We start from the raw sequence: 17,498 nt of genomic DNA on the forward strand, positions 1-17,498 counted from the left end.
GAATTTTTGGGAGTCCCAGACTGGTCCAGGGGAGGCTGCATCTCATCTCATTATCACTTACTTATTTGTTCACCAGACCTGATCTAAAATGGTGTGGGCTAGTTGGGCAGCTCGGTGCTGGCAGGGTCAAAATCCAGCGACCAGGACCGACCCTGTGGAATCACCCTGGTGAAAGAGCACAGAATATAGACAATCCCCTACACACAATGTATTAAACCTTGACATGCTGCATTACTTAAGAGGTCTCGGGGAAAATTAAAACCCTTTTGACTGGGTTTTGCAATGCAGGGAAAATTTTAGTGACGTTTAAAAGGTTTCTCTTGTGTTCCTCTAATGGGATAAATAAAAAAAGGCTTGTTTTAGGCCAGCAAATGGGGGGACAATCCAATTTCCCTGATTCCATCAAGACACTCTTAAAGCATTAGCTTGTGCAGTTTTAAAAAAACCCACAACAGACTGACCCCTCTGCCTGATGGCTTTGAAAAGTGTCCTGATGTGGAGGTATTTATCCTGCACCACATGCTTCATCGAGGCACTCCAGCAGCACTCTGAAATATACTCCTTTGTTATTAAACTATTTAGGAGGACAGCATGCACAGGAGGAAACTCAAACACCAGTTTATTATGTACTGCAGCCATCCACACTGGGGCTGTGCTCAGAGACTAATGTGTGATGACATGCTCTTTGAATTCAGTGCTTGGAAGGGGAAAAGGATGTCATTAACATTTCTGATCAGAGACTGAAACCTAAGCGTGCCCTTAACTTTCTGTTCTTAAGCGTAGTTTTGCCTCAATATAAATAAAGATTCCCCTGTGGAATATTATACTTGCAGTTTGTTTCCATCAGTCAGAAAGATTAATGTATCAACACTTACTCCGGAGGGGGCTCTGGGGATTGATAATGGGAGATACGAAGCCTTTCACCTCGAGGTCACTGGTTCAGCTCTGCCCCATGTCGGCCGCCACCACCAGTACCTGCCATCTGCTCCTCCCTGGTGTGGAATGGGCTGGGCCCAGTTCTGGGCCCAGCTGGTCCCAGGAGGCTCCCTGGGCTGCTTTAGTAGGAAATGGGATGGACCTGCTCAACTCAGCCCCAGATGTGACGGCAGCCCCAGCCCTGGGCTCAGACCACGCACCACCAGGGAACTTGACCTTCTGCCATGCTTGTACTACCCATGAATGGTGAACCTGTTATCCCTGCCCTGTGCAGAATAACTCATTCAAAGAGTAGGACATCCCTGAACATAAATCTGTCTGTTATAAAGTTGGCTGTGGTTTTCCCTGGTTGCCTCCAGCTCCTGCTGAATTTCATTAGGAACACCTCTATTATACAGCACAAGGAGGGAGCAAGTGCTGCCTCTAGACTTTGAAAGAGCCCTTTAAAGTGAAGATCAATTTTGCATCTCACTAAATAAGTAATGACAGACCAAACTGCAAGTACTTAGTTCAGCTGTATTTTAATAGCACTGTGGCTCCATCGAGAAATTCCAGTTACTGATGTAGTTTGATGTCCTGAGGCAGTTTTCTCCAGACATTTTTCCTTTTTTTTCTTCAGTATTGGCACTTCATTAATAGCTGTTTGGAAACCTGACTGTCTGTGAATAAGCAGCACCAATAAACCTTTTCCCTCACTATTTATTTTTCCTTTCTTCCATCAGGAAACAGCCCCAATGATCATAGACTGAGTTTTCAGAGTCTGACGTGTAGTTGTACATGGTGGTGGATGAGCACATGAAAGAGCAGCTTCATGCCTTATAAAATAACAAATGGTAAATCAGCTACTAATACAATTCACAGAGGCTGCTAAAAGGCTGCTGAATGTCACAAAAACAGCAACCCTTTGAGGTGATGAGACGGGAGCTTCTTAAGTCAGCACGTGCAGTCAGCTTCTCCCTGGCAGTGGTCCACTTCGGGGCAGGATCCAGGCTCTGCTGCCTTCCCCCTCTGGCAGACAGCTGTGAGTGTGCAAACGTCCTCTCTAATTCCAGATTAGCCAGAAAGAGGAGTCCTCATCCTTAAGAAACAGTGCCTGGGAAGGAAAGGCTGTCTAGAGGCTGCAGGGCACAGCGCTATCCTGAGGTGCTTTGAGTTGTCTGAACGAGGTTCCTGGCACTGGGTTTGTTTGAAGGAGAATTAAAAAAAAAAGTGCCTTTCAAGCTGAGGGCTGTGGCCACTGGAAGTCAGCTCCCCTGCTAGCCCAGGCTTCCCCAAGCTTGGCTTAATAAAATCCAGATCTCATTTCATGAGTTCAGAGGATGGTTCAGACCATCCCAACATGGAAAGTGCTGCTTTTGCACAGCAAGCCAAGGAAGGTTTATGGGACCAAAACAAGAGTCTCTGGAGTCTTTATCCTCACTGACTTAAAGGAGAAAAGGCTCCCTAGGCCATTAGCAACACCTCTGCTCCTCCTGCAGCACATTGTGGCTCCGCTTTTATTGCAACTGTGCCTGTCACCATCACGATACCACAACATCCCTGACAGTGCTCCAGCGCTGCCATGGGATTCTTGGGCATTTCAGCTGACCCTGCTTTTGCCCAAATCAGGGGAATCAAACTCCTGGGTTCAGACAGGCACTGCTTTAGCCCACACAGGGGTGGTTTCCCTGCTTTCTTTTGGATTTCTAACTCTCTAATGGTCACTCAGTTGTTGGCTTTAAATGACAGTTCATACAAAGAGGATGCCCTGAAATGCAGAGTGGCAGCACTGAGGCCATTGAGGATGACAATTAAAAGTGCAACATCTCCTTGGCCACCCAGGGCTGTGGGTTCAAGCCTGCAGAGGAAAAGAGGTTACCTCCAAAGCCCTGAATCCCTTTAAATAAATATCAACCAGCATTTGCCTGCCGTCAGCAAGGACTGAGGTGAACCGAGCAGTGGCTGCAGCGCTTTCGGCTCCCGCTGTCTCCCGTCCAGCCTGCTAAATTTAGCAGCCTAATCAAGCTTCCTTCTCTCTCTTTAATCGTGTGGAGCAAGTGGCATGTTGACTTGCTGGTTGGCACTGGATCCCATCCTGCTCTCAGCGTTCCAGCCCTCGGCAGTGCGCGGGGCAGCCATATGTGGGGGAGCAGCGCGACTGATGGGCCACCGAGGCTTCCTCCTAATCTCTCTGCTCCCACCCACACGTGCTGTCCTGATATCCGACAGCCGGTCCCACGCGGGCACGGGGCCAGCAGTGACTTTACAGGCTTTGTGGCAGAGATTATTTAAAGGAGATTAACCCTTCTAAACCCCTTAGATTTTAATTATTTCTGTATGTATTTATAAAACCTGCAGTCTGCTAGTTCCAGGGCACAACTGCCCCAGTCCCCATCCTTAACCTGGATTCGTGAGTATACAGCGCAGCCATGTTACGGGGCAGGGGCTGGGCTGGACAGGGCTCACTGGACTTTATTTATTTATTGCCATTCTGGAACAATTCACATCTGGGATGAAAATGAAACATTGTGGTTTCAAATTGTAAAAACAGCTAATAATTTGGATGACTTTAAAATGCTAACGGGGCATTAATTGAATTGTTTGAGTCAATGCAATGTCTTTCACTAATTATTTTGGTTAGGGTAGCTCTGTGAACATGAAGGACTATGTACGTCTCTGAAGACAGAGCTCTCTGTGGGGCTGATACACTGGAAGCCAGGAGAGGGAAGACCTGTTTCTTTCATTCAGTCTCCTAGCAAGTTTTTTATATGTATAATGATGCTGTGAAATCACTAAGTCTGGAAAACTGTCATGGCTAGCTGGTACTGGAGGGGAGAAAGAAGGGAGGGAAAAAAGGGTGTGCACCTCCGTCCTCTCATGCTTTCTCTCCTATTAGTCCTGTTAGTCAGTGCTGGGCTAATTAGGTTGTTGGAGTAAAGGAGTGACAGAGGTAATGTTTCCACTCTGCATGCAAACTGTAAAATCTAAATACAAGTGGAAATATCTTATTTCTGTTTCACAGCACAACCTGGCTTATCTCAGGTGATGCACACCTTACGATCTTTAAAAGTATAGGGAATCATAGACTCCTAGGAGGAGATTGGAAGGGACCTTAAAGATATCTCATTCTAACCCCCTGCCACAGGCATGGACACCTCCCACTAGATCAGGTTGCTCCGAGCCCTGTCCAACCTGGTCTTGAACTCTTTGAGGATGGGGCAGCCACAGCTTCTCTTGGCAACCTGTGTCAGTGCCTCACAGTAATACCCTCACGTACCTGCCTGTTCTGTAAATGCAAGCATAAAAGGTGGCTGTTAGAAGAAACAAACCCCACAGCATTATGGATGTCAGTGATCTGAGAAAAAAAGAGGTCATTTTGAATGCATTTCTTAAAATCGGATGAATTTTATTTATTCTTGTCTCCCAAGCAAGGAAATAAATGCAGACAGTGCCAAGGAGTCCATAAATAATTTTTTTTCTTGGAGAATCTCTTTAATATGCACACTGTCCTGCTTCTGTAGTAGTGAACATTTGACCAGTAGCAATTAATTTCTTATCACAGTCTTTCTATGAGGTAAGAAAACATTAGTGTCTCCATTAGGAGGTGGAGAACAGGAGCTCTCCCAGAGCAAATGATGTGCCCAGCTTCATTCCTCTGCCCCAGGGCTTGCCAAGAGCTGCTGGAGGGAGGGGGCATTGCAGGGTATTGCAGGGATGCCTCTCCTGCAACCTGGCTGGGTGCTCCTCTCCAGGCAGATCCATCCTCCTGATCAAATGATAAACTCTGAAAACGTTCAATATCTGTATATTTCAGGACAAATGTCACTAAGCTAATGAATTTTCAGCAGCTTACTGTGAAGCATACAGTATTTCCTTTAATGGCAGATGGGAAAAGGGAGAACAAAAAATAATAAAAGTCCCTGGTATAAATCTTTTCTGTGTAGAAAGGATGAAAAGAGGGTTTCTTACTGAACCGACCTTATGGAAAATAGCATGTGATCCCATAGCATGTAGATTATTAGGCAAAGTGTCCCAGAGGTTAATATATCTTTTCTCATTAAAATGGGTAGGATCTCCAGCTGAAAGTGCTGGACCCGTGTGTCCAGCCCTGGGGAGGGGGAGTGGGAAAGCAAAGGGTTAAATTTCGGGGCTGTAGAAGCAGATTGTGTTTTCCTTCTATGATGTGGGCTGACAAGACATCAGTATTCTATTCATCTGTTGGGAATTAGGCTGTTAATCCAATCAATGACTCTTGAGCTAGCTGCAGCCTGCCTCCCCACTGGGGAACAATCGGATCAGACGGGAGATTGTTTAAGAGCACAGAGCGGTCCCGGTGTCAGGTGGAATTTCCAAGCGTTCCCTAGTGAATTGGGGATGGGAAAGCTGTCTCAGCCCATTTATCCTGCCCCTTAAATAACCAGGTATCTGCCTCAGCCACGCTAAAGTGATAAAGCAATACAGGAGCGACTAACTTTTACGGGAGGAGGGGGAAGGGAAGCGCCCTGATAGGAGAGATTTTGGGATCTTGCCCTTTGGAATACCATCCTGTTCACAGCCTGGGATCACGTTTGTGTGGTTTGTGGGAGTCTGGCTCAGCCACGGCGCCGTGACACTTGTTACAGCTTTAGGCATTGACTTTTCCAAACACATTTTTGATCCCCGCAGCTTCCTGGCAGCTTTTCTATTGCACCAACACGCTTGTTTGATGACCAGCAAGATGCCTGGTGCTGGAAGTAACAGGCAGCAGCAAATATTCTTTGGATAACCTATAAATATGTCCAAATACACAGCTGTGCACGGAGTGCCGGCTGCAAAACAGGATGAAAATACTCAACAGCAAAACAGCCCCGAGAGTTTCGATGCTGCTGCGTGAGCCGCTGTGCAGGTTCAGAAATCGGTTTGTTCTGCAATTAAAGACAGCCATGTCTGCATTGGGATATTGAGAGCCTGTGTCTGTGCCAGCAGCACTACATGCTGATCATAGTAGATGTGATAAATCCCACTGAAATTGCACTTGGAAATTTAGGTGCGGCACCAGTTAGAAACTAGGGCGATGAGGGATTAGCGTAACCCTGGCACACTGAACTCCTCAGGCTGGGGGCGTTTGGGTGCATTAGCAGATGCAGACTCCGGGAGGGAGCCAGTGGTGCTTCCTGGGCATCCTGTTCTCTCTGAGCTTTCTTAGAGCTGCTTTTAACTCCAAATTAGTGCTCCTAAATGAACCACGAGTATGAGCTCTGGCAGCAAATACGAATAGGGAGGTCCCCAGACAGAAAGATCCCCAGCTCATAGGCTTGGCTTTAAAGGGCTTCAACATCCCTCTTCCCTTGATCATAATTTTGAATCAAACAAAAGCTAATGCAATTTTCCTTGCCTTTCAGTAGCAGATTGTGATGTAAGGGTTCATGCCATTAGAAATGTAATAATTGCTTCTCTATGCAGATCTAATTTATCTGTGAGGCACTTAGAAGATAGGCCAAATGATAGCCTGGCAGTAGACTCTGGAGAATGGCCCAAGAGGTGATGATAAAAATCTGTCTAGCACCTTCCATCCTCAGGGATATCTGCCCAGCACAGTGCAGGAAAAGGTCTGAATGGTAGGAAGGGGGCAGAGGAGAGAGCTGAGAGCTCTTGGGGAGGGACAGCTCAGTAAGAGAGGGGTCCCTGCCAAACCTACCCACTTGCAGGGGGAGGTGGAAGTTAACTGAGGAACCAAACTTTGAAGATACCCAAGCCCTGCACTTGCCAGCCTGGGCTGTTTGCAATCTCCAAATAACAGCTGTTCATGACCAGTGCATGGATTTTGGTTTTTCTTCTGCCAGAAGTATTCTATGTCCCATCCTTGGGGAGTGCCTGAGCTGCCTTCAAGCTGGGACCAAGGGTGCACCTGGTGATGTCTCACAACAGCCTATGCCAGCATTAACAGCCATAACCTTACAAGCACTTCACAAACACCAGCCAACTAATTATCCCCATATGGACCACCTACTTAAAACACCTGGTGAAGGTGAGCAGTCACAAATATATTTTGCTTTAGCAAAACCAAAAGTAGGGAGAAAACATAAAGATCTGCTTTATTTTTCTGGGGTCAGAGCTATTTGGGATCCTAGACTTTGGCACAAAGCTGTTGGATGGTCTTGTTTCTCAAATTGCACTGATGCTGGCATTGCTTTAAGGCTAAGGAGGCAACTAAAAGCAAAAGTCTATGTGTATGTGGGTACACACTGGCCTAAGATAGGGATTTTTAAAGGAACAGGATCACATGTCAAACTAAACCATCGCTTTTCCATGCCAGCATTTGCCACTCCTCTATCTGCTTCACTTGGGCAAGCATTCATTTGACATGTATTAATGTACATGTACAAACCCAGTCTGCTGCATTCAAAAGCAATGTGAAAATGAATATAAAGGCTGGGTTAAGGCCACCTGCTGAATTGTTTGATGGAGTTCAGACTGGTTATTTTAACCCCCATTGCCTGGTTTTACATATTTGTGGGTATTAACATGTAAATTCTGGTGTGCTTTTAGCTGTAGCCTCACCCTCAGTCTTGTTGGAGATAAAATTTCTGAGAGAGAATAAGAAGATGATGAGGTTAAAGTAAATTGTTGGGAAGTTGAAGTCTAAAGTGGAAATAAATGAGAAATAAAACCCTTTTTAAAAGTGGAGGGAAGTATTTTCTTGCTATTTTTCATCTCCCTGGCTTGAGTGAGTGTGTGTCGTGAGGCTGCAGAGATTTATATTACAGCTCCTAAGCACCAGTGCTTGTTCAGAGGCTGTATTATTCTGGCCCTTTTTATTCACTCACCTTCTAAAGATGTAGTGTAAATATTTATCTTCCCTCTGGCCCATCCGTGCTGCCCAGGACCCAGCGCTGTTAAACACTCTTATCACCACATCGTTCTTATCTCCTGCGATCCCTGCCAACATTCGGTGCCTGTCAATGGGAACGAGTGTGCACCTTGAAAGTTGCCACAAATGAACAGAAAAAGAAGGTGGCATGGGGGGAAAAATACCTTAAAATGAAAAGCACAAGTGCTATCCCTCAAAGGGAAAGGACAGTGTAGATGTTTTCTGCTGTGCTTTTCACGGTGCGCTCACAGTGTCGGTGCTTGGGGATGTGATTGGAGGCACTGAGATGAAGCCTCTGTGGAGCAGCACTGGAGTCCCCTACAGACTCTCGTGCTGGTGTGGAGGCTGCCAGTCCCAGCATTTTCACCTTCATCACTGGTCAGGCTGGACCAAAGCTCACCCAGGTAACCATCATGGACTTGTTCTTCCTCTTTCTCTACTAAGTGCTAAGTAAAAGAGGTGAGATACAAGAAGAGGTGGTGTCTCCCTTAGGGCTACCCTCCCTCTCACAGAGATTTCTGCACACAGCTTGTAATGAGGCAGGTCTGGACAATCAGTGTTTATAGCACACTGTTTAAAACTGTCCTGTGAAGCCACAGCCAAACACTGGCCAGTCAAGGTCTACTTGCAACGGCAAGAAACAGCAGCTATGTTTTATAGAGCGTACAGCATCTCAGAAGGGCTCAGCTGAGCCGTTTCCGTGTCTCTGCCCTTCAGTCCAGAACTTGTGTTAGGTTAAGCAGGGAACAGAAATTCCCAAGGAATGAACATGGGACGGCAACACCGATATAATCCTATCACTTATGAGACAAAATTGACGTGCAGTAGCCATAGTACCACTTAACGGATAAGACAGTTGGTCCATCTGCGCTCGGTCCATCTTCTCTCATTTCTCTTGCTTAAATTTCTCAGGAGCAGCACAAAATCCTGTTATCCAATAAGTTATCCACTGGTAGTTGGATTTTCATTGAGTGACATCTGTCGCAGACCATTGCATGTAGGAGGTACTGCTGATTTTGTAGCATCTTTTGTTTGGATGGGTTTGGTAGACCTGGACGTTCGGGGTTTGGTTTTGAAGTATTTGGAAGTGCTCTCATCTCCCTCAAAGCTGTGCAGCTTGGCTGTCATCCTGCCATGGCCAGATGTGCCAGGAAGCTGTAAAAGGCATCCAGGATGGCACCCGATATTAGGAGGCAAGAGGAAAGCTTGGAATCAGATCCGTTGTTGGTCAGTAACATTCATGGGTGGGACTGAGCACTCTTACACTCCAGTGTGTAATGGTCTTTCTTTCCTTTCTGATTGTTTTCTGTCTACCTGTGTGGGTTTCTACCATTTCCAGGAGCTCCTCCTTTCTGTAGTTGGAGCATTGCTAAAAGGGCTCTGGGACAGGCACCTACCAGGGCCTTGCAAGCCTTTACAGAATGTGTATTACTGGTTTGAGCCTGGCTTTTCCCACCTTTTGTGTTGAAGTTCCCTGAATTAGAGCAGGTTTCCTCCTTTTTAACCTGTCACAGTGACACATCCCAGCTCACACGTGGTGATGAAAGGGCATTTCTCAGAGGCACCTGGCATAGAGCAAAGCTTGGCATTGTATGTTGGCCCCAGAGCTGCCCATCTCTTCTTCTGCACTCCCCAGCATCAGCTCCCCTACTCAACACCTTCTCTTTGGTCCATCTGCTGAAACTATCCATCTGATCACAGTCAGCATCTCTGTTCCTTGATCACTGTCAGCATCTCTGCATTCCTCCCGGCTGTGGAGGATGCACTCCAGGTGCCCTGCTCCTGACTGGTGCCAGCTGGGTGAGGCTGCACCGGGTTGTCCCTGTCCACTCAGTGGGATCACTCATCCCAACAGAGGCACATCCTGGGAGAAGAACACACTGCACCTCCCTAGGATACTCTAGAAACCACTGCTTTCTGTCACATGTTGGGAAATATCCCTTACATCAAGGCCATCTTAATTCATCTTCCGCGCACTGCGTTTCATTGCAAAACAAACATTTCCAGCTTCTCGTGGGCAATATTCATCTCACATAATTCCCACAATGGGAGCTGTAATCCTCACTTTCACAGCCAATCTTTGATTAGTCTCCAGGTGTGACCGTTTTGCTCTGGAGGCTCAGCGTTGCCGTACCTGGAACAGCCGGGCACGTCGGGCTGCGATTAGCCACGGTGCTCCAAAAAGCCAAATCAAAGAGGGATTGAGATCAGCAGCTTCCCGAGGGCATTTCAAGGCCTTTAGTGAGTGACCACGCTAAAGCTTTTTCCATTTACCTGGATTAAAATTTGTCGCAGAGGAAATACAAGCAAATAGCACAGCATCTGAGGAGTGTAACAAATAGCATTTGGCCAGCCGGAACGCTCAAAGGGGGGGGGGAAATCCACGGCGTAAATAAAGTGCAAACCATGTTTGCATAACATTGGATTAATAGTTCTTTTTAAAAAACCACACTGGGATTAAAGACACGCATCTCCTATGCCAGGACTCGCGCTCCCTCCTTAGCCCAACAGATGCCAGGAAGTACATCTAAGAGAAATAAAAAGCCTCGTTAGATTCAGCCGGCTGCTGAAGCAGCAGTGCTTTCCACAGGCCTTTGGAAGAGGAACAAATGGCTGTAGTATTCCTGGAGCAGTCCTGTGTGTTTTATAGGGAGTTCTGCAGCAAAGTGTTCCTGTGGAAAGGGATTTCTGCTGCACAGCTCCAGTCCCATTCACCTGTGGGTTTTGTCAGCTGCAGTTTCAAACGCAGTGATGCAGAGGGGAGCTGGCTTCCCATCCCCCAGCCCACATATTTGACATGCTGCCTTTCCAATAACTCATCTGGAGCACTGCTGCCTCTTCTTCCCCAGCCCTGCTCCGTATTTTGCTGAAGTCAGTACCGGCCCTGTCACTCCCCTGAGCAGGCATGTGCTTAAGGAGCGCTCGGGGGCTCTGGCTCAGATCAGTTACCTTATTAATGTGGAGTAATCAATGGATGCCGTCCCTGATTCCTTCAGTTCTTTGGCTTGCAGTATCTCTAGTGACAGCCATTTGCATTATGTCCCCACAGTTTGGGCAGAAAGAGGCTCCTGAAATGAGGAGTCTTCAAACACTGGTGTGAGTTCACTGACGTGAATGGGACACAGTGGCACATTCCTTTGCTTGGAAAAGACATGAAATGGATATTGAGGCAGCAAATGCCTGTTACATCTGGCTTTCCTCTTTTGTCTCTGTTGCTGTGGTTGTTGTGTTGGTGCAATGTCCCAGAGCAAAAGGTGGCACCTCCCACCCTGAAACACAGATGATTCCTAGTTTTTCAGCTCAGCAGGGTTAATGTCAAACAGAATAGCAGGTGGGAAACCAGAAGTCTCCAGCTATGGGTGAGATTTCTACCTGTTTTATTGTTCTCCTTTTCCCTTTCGCCTGCTCCAGAATGCACAACAGACACCAGAATTTGCACCTTAATCCCAAAGATGATGGTAATTAAAAACTTAAGTCTCCATAGACAGATGCAAATAAATTAAGGAGGCAAAGAACTGAATTAGAGGCTAATCCTGATGGGCTAGTGAAAGCAAAGTGGCCAGTAATTCTTTCCTTCTGTTATTTCACCTGTTCTGGTGGCAGGACGAGGCTGTGGCAGTGTGAGGTGCCTGGGTGTGCACTGCTGGATGTGCCACGTGCTCTCTCCAGCAGAGCCTAGGGAGGGACACAGGAGCCTGGGAAGGGGACAGACTTCCCAAAGCACTGCAGCTGGTGCAATGGTGTATGTGTTAAGCTGGAAGAGGGGGCTGTGTGCCAACACCTACAAATCACGTGGTTTGCTTTGCCCTTTTGCTGCAGGTGTTTCACAGGCATGAGTTCGGCAGCCTGCTCATCCCTGAGCACTGTGCCCTTCCCTCACCCAACAGATCTTACCTGGGCTTTGGGTAGACCTAAACTCTGAAGAGCAGGAACCTAAGATTTATTCAGTTGGAGAAAAACTGGATTTTTTTTCCTTCTGTGTGATCATTTGTGCTGAAGAGTACAGCACAGTGTCCCGGTGCTTTACCCTTCTCTCAAGTAGGCCAAGGCTGGGCTTGCACTGAAACATCTTGCACTAAAGCATCAGGATTAGTGAGAGGCCATAGGACTGAAATCCTTTATTTTTATGGGATGGAAGTGATAACACTATGAACTGAATTATACTCAAGTCATGACGTGATCCACGCACTCTTACGGGTGGATAGATATTGATTATCTGTCAATATGAAGTGATGGGTGGATGATGATTCAAATCCCGACTGTCAGGTAGCTGAATGTCCTGGCCTTTTTATCTAGTCAATTAAAACATTGCTGTGATTCAGCTTATTTATTTAAAACTGTGATTTACTTGTGTCCCCACAACATTGCCTATACCTCTAAAATCAAGTCTCTCTCTTTTTTCAGGATGGAGAAGGCCAGACTGCACTCCATTATGGTAAGCTGCCTCTCAGCTTCATTGTCCTCTCTAACAGGATGGATTTGCAGCTGGAGTAAATGCTCAATGCACAGAAAGCAAATTTCAGGAGAAAAATGAGCAGGGAAGCTGGATTTGATTACCTCTGCCGTCAAATCCAGCATGGCAGGAGTAGGAGCCGTGGGAGAAGCAGCAAGGAAGACTGCTGTCTTCCCTTCCTTCTCCTCTGCAAATGTCACCTTAAAGCCTTCCTTTGCCCCCAGTTAATGATGCAGAGTTTTCCTGTACACCTATGTGTCTCTAAGATGTGGTTGTGCCACCTCCAGGCCCAGGAGTGGCTCTGATTAGGGAATGCCAAATCCCTGGGCCTTCAGGGAGGGTCTGTATCAGTTTTAACAGGTTACACAGGTGAGGGGAAGGGGATGACCAAGGTGGCCTCCACCTCTATGTGTCCTGATGACAAACCTGTTTGATTGCAGCGGAGAGAGCAGCAGCTTCTCTACTACAAAAATCAGCAGGGGGAAGTCACAGTTTGCGTCCCTCCTGCAGTTACAGGCTAATTAGATACATGATTTTATAGGAGTCTTTAATTGAAAGATTGTCCTATCTCCAAATGAGAAGAGACTGAAGTGATGCATGCGGTGCTGATGTGTGGGGGAATATGAAAAAAGTATCGATTTAATCTGGATCATAATTTTTTCCCAAAATTAAGACATAGCCAGTTATTATTTTGTACTCTCTCTTGATGCCTGTCACTGTAATTAAGAGCATACTTGTCATTCTGAAGTGTTTGTGTCTTTCTCTCTCTCCCTGATCTCTCCACAAGGACATTAACAGGATGGCAAAATTGCTTTGCAGAGCATCAGTCCAAAGCACAGCATTTGGATCTGGAGCTAAACTCCCAGATTTCAGGGCCCCTGAACTGAGACTGTAATTACAGTAATGTGTGATTTCTCCCCATGTCATCTTTCCTGTAGGATACTCTATTTTTCAAATTCCTATCATTATGACTGGAGTAGTGAATCTTTTGCTTAGCACAGCATTGTCCACAGATTGACAGCACTTAAAATGCCACACTGCCTCCTTCTCTGCCTAATCCATTCCAAGTTTTGGGCCTTCTCTCTCCTGGGAAGATGCTTTCCCTGCTCCCAACTCCAGGACTGACATTTGCCTATGGAGGGGTGCACAGTACATTACTGTAGGTCATGCACAAGCATAGCACATATATAACTTATCCATGAGAATCTGATTCAAGCAAGGCCAGTATGTGAAAAAAAAAGAGTGGATGCATCACCTGAGTGTAAATTCTGTGGAGGTGGATCACTCTGGCTGGTGACTGAGGCAGCCTGTTTAACAATCAAACAAACATAACTGATTTAATGAACGTTATTTCAGAAACAGTTTCTCTGATCCACCCTGACAGCTCAGATATTTCAATAGTGACAGTTTACCATGGTTCTCTTCCCAAATGCTTTAAGTGTTAAAATTTTTTCTTCCCCCTTCCCACCTCTCTTCCCTGTATATGGTCTTAGAGAAGCCTTTTTGGCACACAGGTCCAGTGTGTCCATGGGTGCCCAGCTGTTCCTGGTGACCATCACTGCACCCAGGCTGTCCTCATTTCCTTACTTACTGACCTGATCATAAATCCCCCCGATCTTGGAAACAGCTTGTTAAATGAGGGACTGGTTTGAATTCAAGTGCCTGTTGGCCTGAATGGAACTCACTGAAAACCCCCCAATACCATTTTGGTCAGCACTTCACAACCAAGCTGTTAATGGCAGAGGAGAGGCGTGAGAGCTCCTATGAAAACTGTCTCTGAGCTGAGCAGTGCCTTCCCAAGGCCTTCCCTTTCGTTGGAGGCTGTTCAGGGAAGGGTTAAATCCCATCAGCAAGGCCAGCGAGGCAGGCACTGCTTTTAGGGTGTCTGCATCCCTTTTTATGAGGCGGCGTGGCCTGACAGCTGTCCTTGTGGTGACAGCTCTCCTGATTACAGCCGGTGTCAAACTGCATCCTGCTGCGGGTTATAAATCCTGCCTCCTTCCGATGGGCGCCGACCCCGGGTTTAATCGGAGGTTAAGTGGAGGCCATCCGGCAGCGCGGTCCGGAGGCACCGGATCACCGGTGGGACCCACTGCCGGGCCCGCTCTGCCCCGGGCTGGAGCCAGGCTGGTCACTCTGACCACGGTCTCCCTGCTGAAGGGCCCCGTTAGCCTTCGGCTCCTCTCCATCCATCCATCCGCTCACCCACCGGGAATACTGGAATCACTGCTGCTGCCTCTCCCAGAGGAAATCAAGGCTTCTCCGAGCCGTGGTGGCCACGTGGCCGCGGAGTGGGCAGGCTCTGTATCCTCATGGGCGCTCCGGCTTCCCTGCAAAGCACCATCTGTTCGGCTCTGCCTGTGCCGTGGCAGGGCAGTGGGAGGGGATGCTGGAGGGAAAATAAATAATAAAAAAAAAAAAAAAAAAGAAGAATTCATCATCTGAACCCTGAGGATTAATGGAGTCGGGAGGCGAACTGCGCTGAATGGAAATTCATCTTCACCCGTGCCAGTGTCAGGGCTGCCGCTCCGGCCCCTGACAAATCGAGGGTCCCAGGGTGCCATAAATCCAGCAGCTGTGCTCATCCCCTGGGATGTCCCCAGCCCGCTCAAGGACATGAGCCGTGCCCGACGGTGGCACCAGATGAGAAAGTTGCATTTCCCTGTGTGGGCACCCAGCTCCCCATCCCCAGAACCTGCCACCACAGCTTCCTTGGCATCTCTGGAAGTCTGCTTTCTGCAAAGGGATGTGCCCTCTGGCTCTTCAGCTCAACCTCACCCACACCCCCCACCTGCTTCCTCACTAACCCTTTCCCCCTTTTTTCCTCCATTTTATCTTCAGTATGAGCTCCAGTTGCACATTGACTTTATTTTAATGAGACATTGCTGGATCAGTAGAGAATCGCAGAGTAATGCAAAAGACTCTCTAATTACTAAAAGAGTCAGTCAGTTGCATTATAAAAGCACCCAAAATACAATTAAAACCAATTGCTACCAGTGCAAGAGGAAAGGTACCACCTTCACAGCCTCATAAGGCAGTTTTGGCTTCTCTAGGATCTGCTTTGCATGGGCTTAAGGGAAAATCCAGGGTCTGGAACTTCTGCTGATATCAGCCAAGTCCATCTCTTAAGTGTTAAGAGTTTTCCTGATTTTCCTGGTTCTTTTATTTTTTTTTTAGCATCCTTAGGTAGGATTGTTACATCCTGGGGACAGAAAAGAGCTCAGGTCAAACTTGATTCTATCTTGGCTGAGAAAATCAGGGATTTAAAAACAGTTCCTAGTGGAGGTGTGAGTGTCTTGGAGCTGGTGCTCAGGGAAGGGATGGCCAGCAGCTAAAAACCATCCGAAGTTCCTGCAAGGACAAATGATGGATGAAAGCCAGGACTGAGGCAGTACTGATGATGTCCTGCTGGAATGTGCTGCCTGTGGAGCCCTGGGAGATTCGTGAGGCAGGTGAGGGGCGGGGACTTACAGGGATGTTATGCATAAATAGATACATTAGATATAGGTATAGATACAGATAAATGCATTATAAATTGTTGGTACAAAAGCAGGCAGGGGATGCTTTCCCAGGTGGCACTTTGGGGCTCTCTGCAGTGCTGCACCAGCACTCCGGGGCCCTTCCCAGGGTCAGTCTCCATTCCTGGATGCGAAGGAGCCCTAGCCAACTGTACCCAGGCTCCCTCTGTGTCCCAGGTGATGCCGTGCAAACCCCTGGGCTCCCGGCAGCTCCGTGTCTGGGCTGTGGGCTCTGGGGTGCTGGTTGCACCAGTAACACCTCCCCTGGACTTCTGGCTTTGCTCTCACTCTGTCTTTTCTCCTTCCTTTGCACTATTAAATCCAAAGTAAGACATTGTGTACTGAACACTGCCCCGAAAAATGATCTGCTGCGCCGGGCCAGGTGCTGAGATGGCGTTTCCTGCCTCCGGCACACGCATGGGAAGTCGCCAGCTACAGCCACCGCTCCAGCAACGCCCATCGCCGCCTCCTCGGGGCAGGATCCCCAGACTAACCCTTCCCTCTCTCCCTCCAGCTGCCACCTGCGAGTTTTTGGACATCGTGGAGCTGTTGCTGCAGTCGGGAGCAGACCCCGGGCTGCGGGACCAGGAGGGCTGCCTGCCGGAGGAGGTGACAGACTCCAAAGCCATCACTTCGGCTCTGCAGCAGCACGTCACCGGCGAGCCCTGACCCTGCGGGGGGACAGAGATGCTCTGCAATAACGCCCCTTCCCCCTCCCCACTGCCCTCCCCAGTCGCCTCGGGTGTTCAAGGGGACCTTTTAGAGCACAGGGTCTGGCTGGGCTCTCCAGCACGAGGGTCAAGCACATACCCTGGGCAGGATGGGATCAGAGTTCTGCATGCTCTGACATTTATCAGTATTTGAGGGGGGAGGGAGTGGGGAGAGGGCCTGGAGAAGGCCCCAGGAATTATTTTAATGTATCAAACACGAAGTACTGCATTGGCTGTCTCACTGGAGCAGCCTGGGCTGACTGGTCGGCTCCACCGTGGGGAGGGCAGGGCTGCTGGGCCAGGTGAGGGATGCTCATCTCTCCCTTTCAGGTTGAACTTTTGTTTAATCTTTTTTTTTTTTCCCCTGGGTCCAAACAAAATATTATAAATAAAAGCACAGTGTCGAGATGCAGTGTTTGGTTTTTTGGTTGTTTTTTTTTTTTTTCAGGGAGTGACTTGATTCCTTGGGAGCAATAAGGATGGGAGGTAGCTCAGTGCTGCCACAGCTCTGCTCAAGCTCTTGTCCTGTGAAGAGAGGCCTGCAAGGGTCATACAAGTGTCTGTCTGTCCCTCTGTTTCTCACATAACGTGTTGCTAACCAACCCTTCCAAGCTGACAGGACTTTTACCACATCACACAACCACTTTGTTGAATAAAATGGCTTTAAACCCTCACCTCCATAATCAGCTCCAGGTGCTCCTGCCATGGGCCAGTCCCTGGAGTGGCTCATTCAGAGCTGAGGTTTGGTAAGAGCTGGGCACAGAGATAAACCTGCACCCACCTTGTCACTCCTGTGGGCCTCTCAGGTACTTCATGGTCTTCTCAGCTGGCCAAATAATCCAGAAAGTGGGAAAAATTTGCCTCATGGCAATGCCCAAGTGCTGGAGTGAGGTGGGAATGGTTATGGGGCTTCCTGCTTCCTCATCAGGGTCCTGACTGGGCTGTGCTGGTGAGTCACAGGAGCTGCCAGGGCTGGGTTTGTGCTTTGGGATAGGTGGGAGGGAGGCTGCTGCCTTGGGTGAGTGTGTGGCAAGAGGAGACCGTGCCTTCCC

The 17,498-nt window shown here is 48.0% G+C and overlaps 1 protein-coding gene across 1 annotated transcript in view; it reads left to right on the forward strand.

The window, feature by feature from the left end:
* ACBD6 (acyl-CoA binding domain containing 6) overlaps window positions 1–16,858 on the forward strand; it is an 82,992-nt gene extending 66,134 nt beyond the window's left edge. The window contains exons 7-8 of the mRNA XM_051807006.1: window positions 12,170–12,200; window positions 16,251–16,858. Coding sequence (XP_051662966.1) covers window positions 12,170–12,200; window positions 16,251–16,405 — 186 coding nt within the window. The 3' untranslated portion in view covers window positions 16,406–16,858. The remainder of the gene's footprint in view (window positions 1–12,169; window positions 12,201–16,250) is intronic.
* The last annotated feature ends 640 nt before the right edge of the window (window positions 16,859–17,498 follow it).

This window comes from Manacus candei, unplaced genomic scaffold (assembly GCF_025592945.1).
Source record: "Manacus candei isolate 608988 ecotype Guabito, Panama unplaced genomic scaffold, ASM2559294v1 h1tg000005l, whole genome shotgun sequence".
In the NCBI taxonomy this organism is placed as follows: domain Eukaryota; kingdom Metazoa; phylum Chordata; class Aves; order Passeriformes; family Pipridae; genus Manacus; species Manacus candei.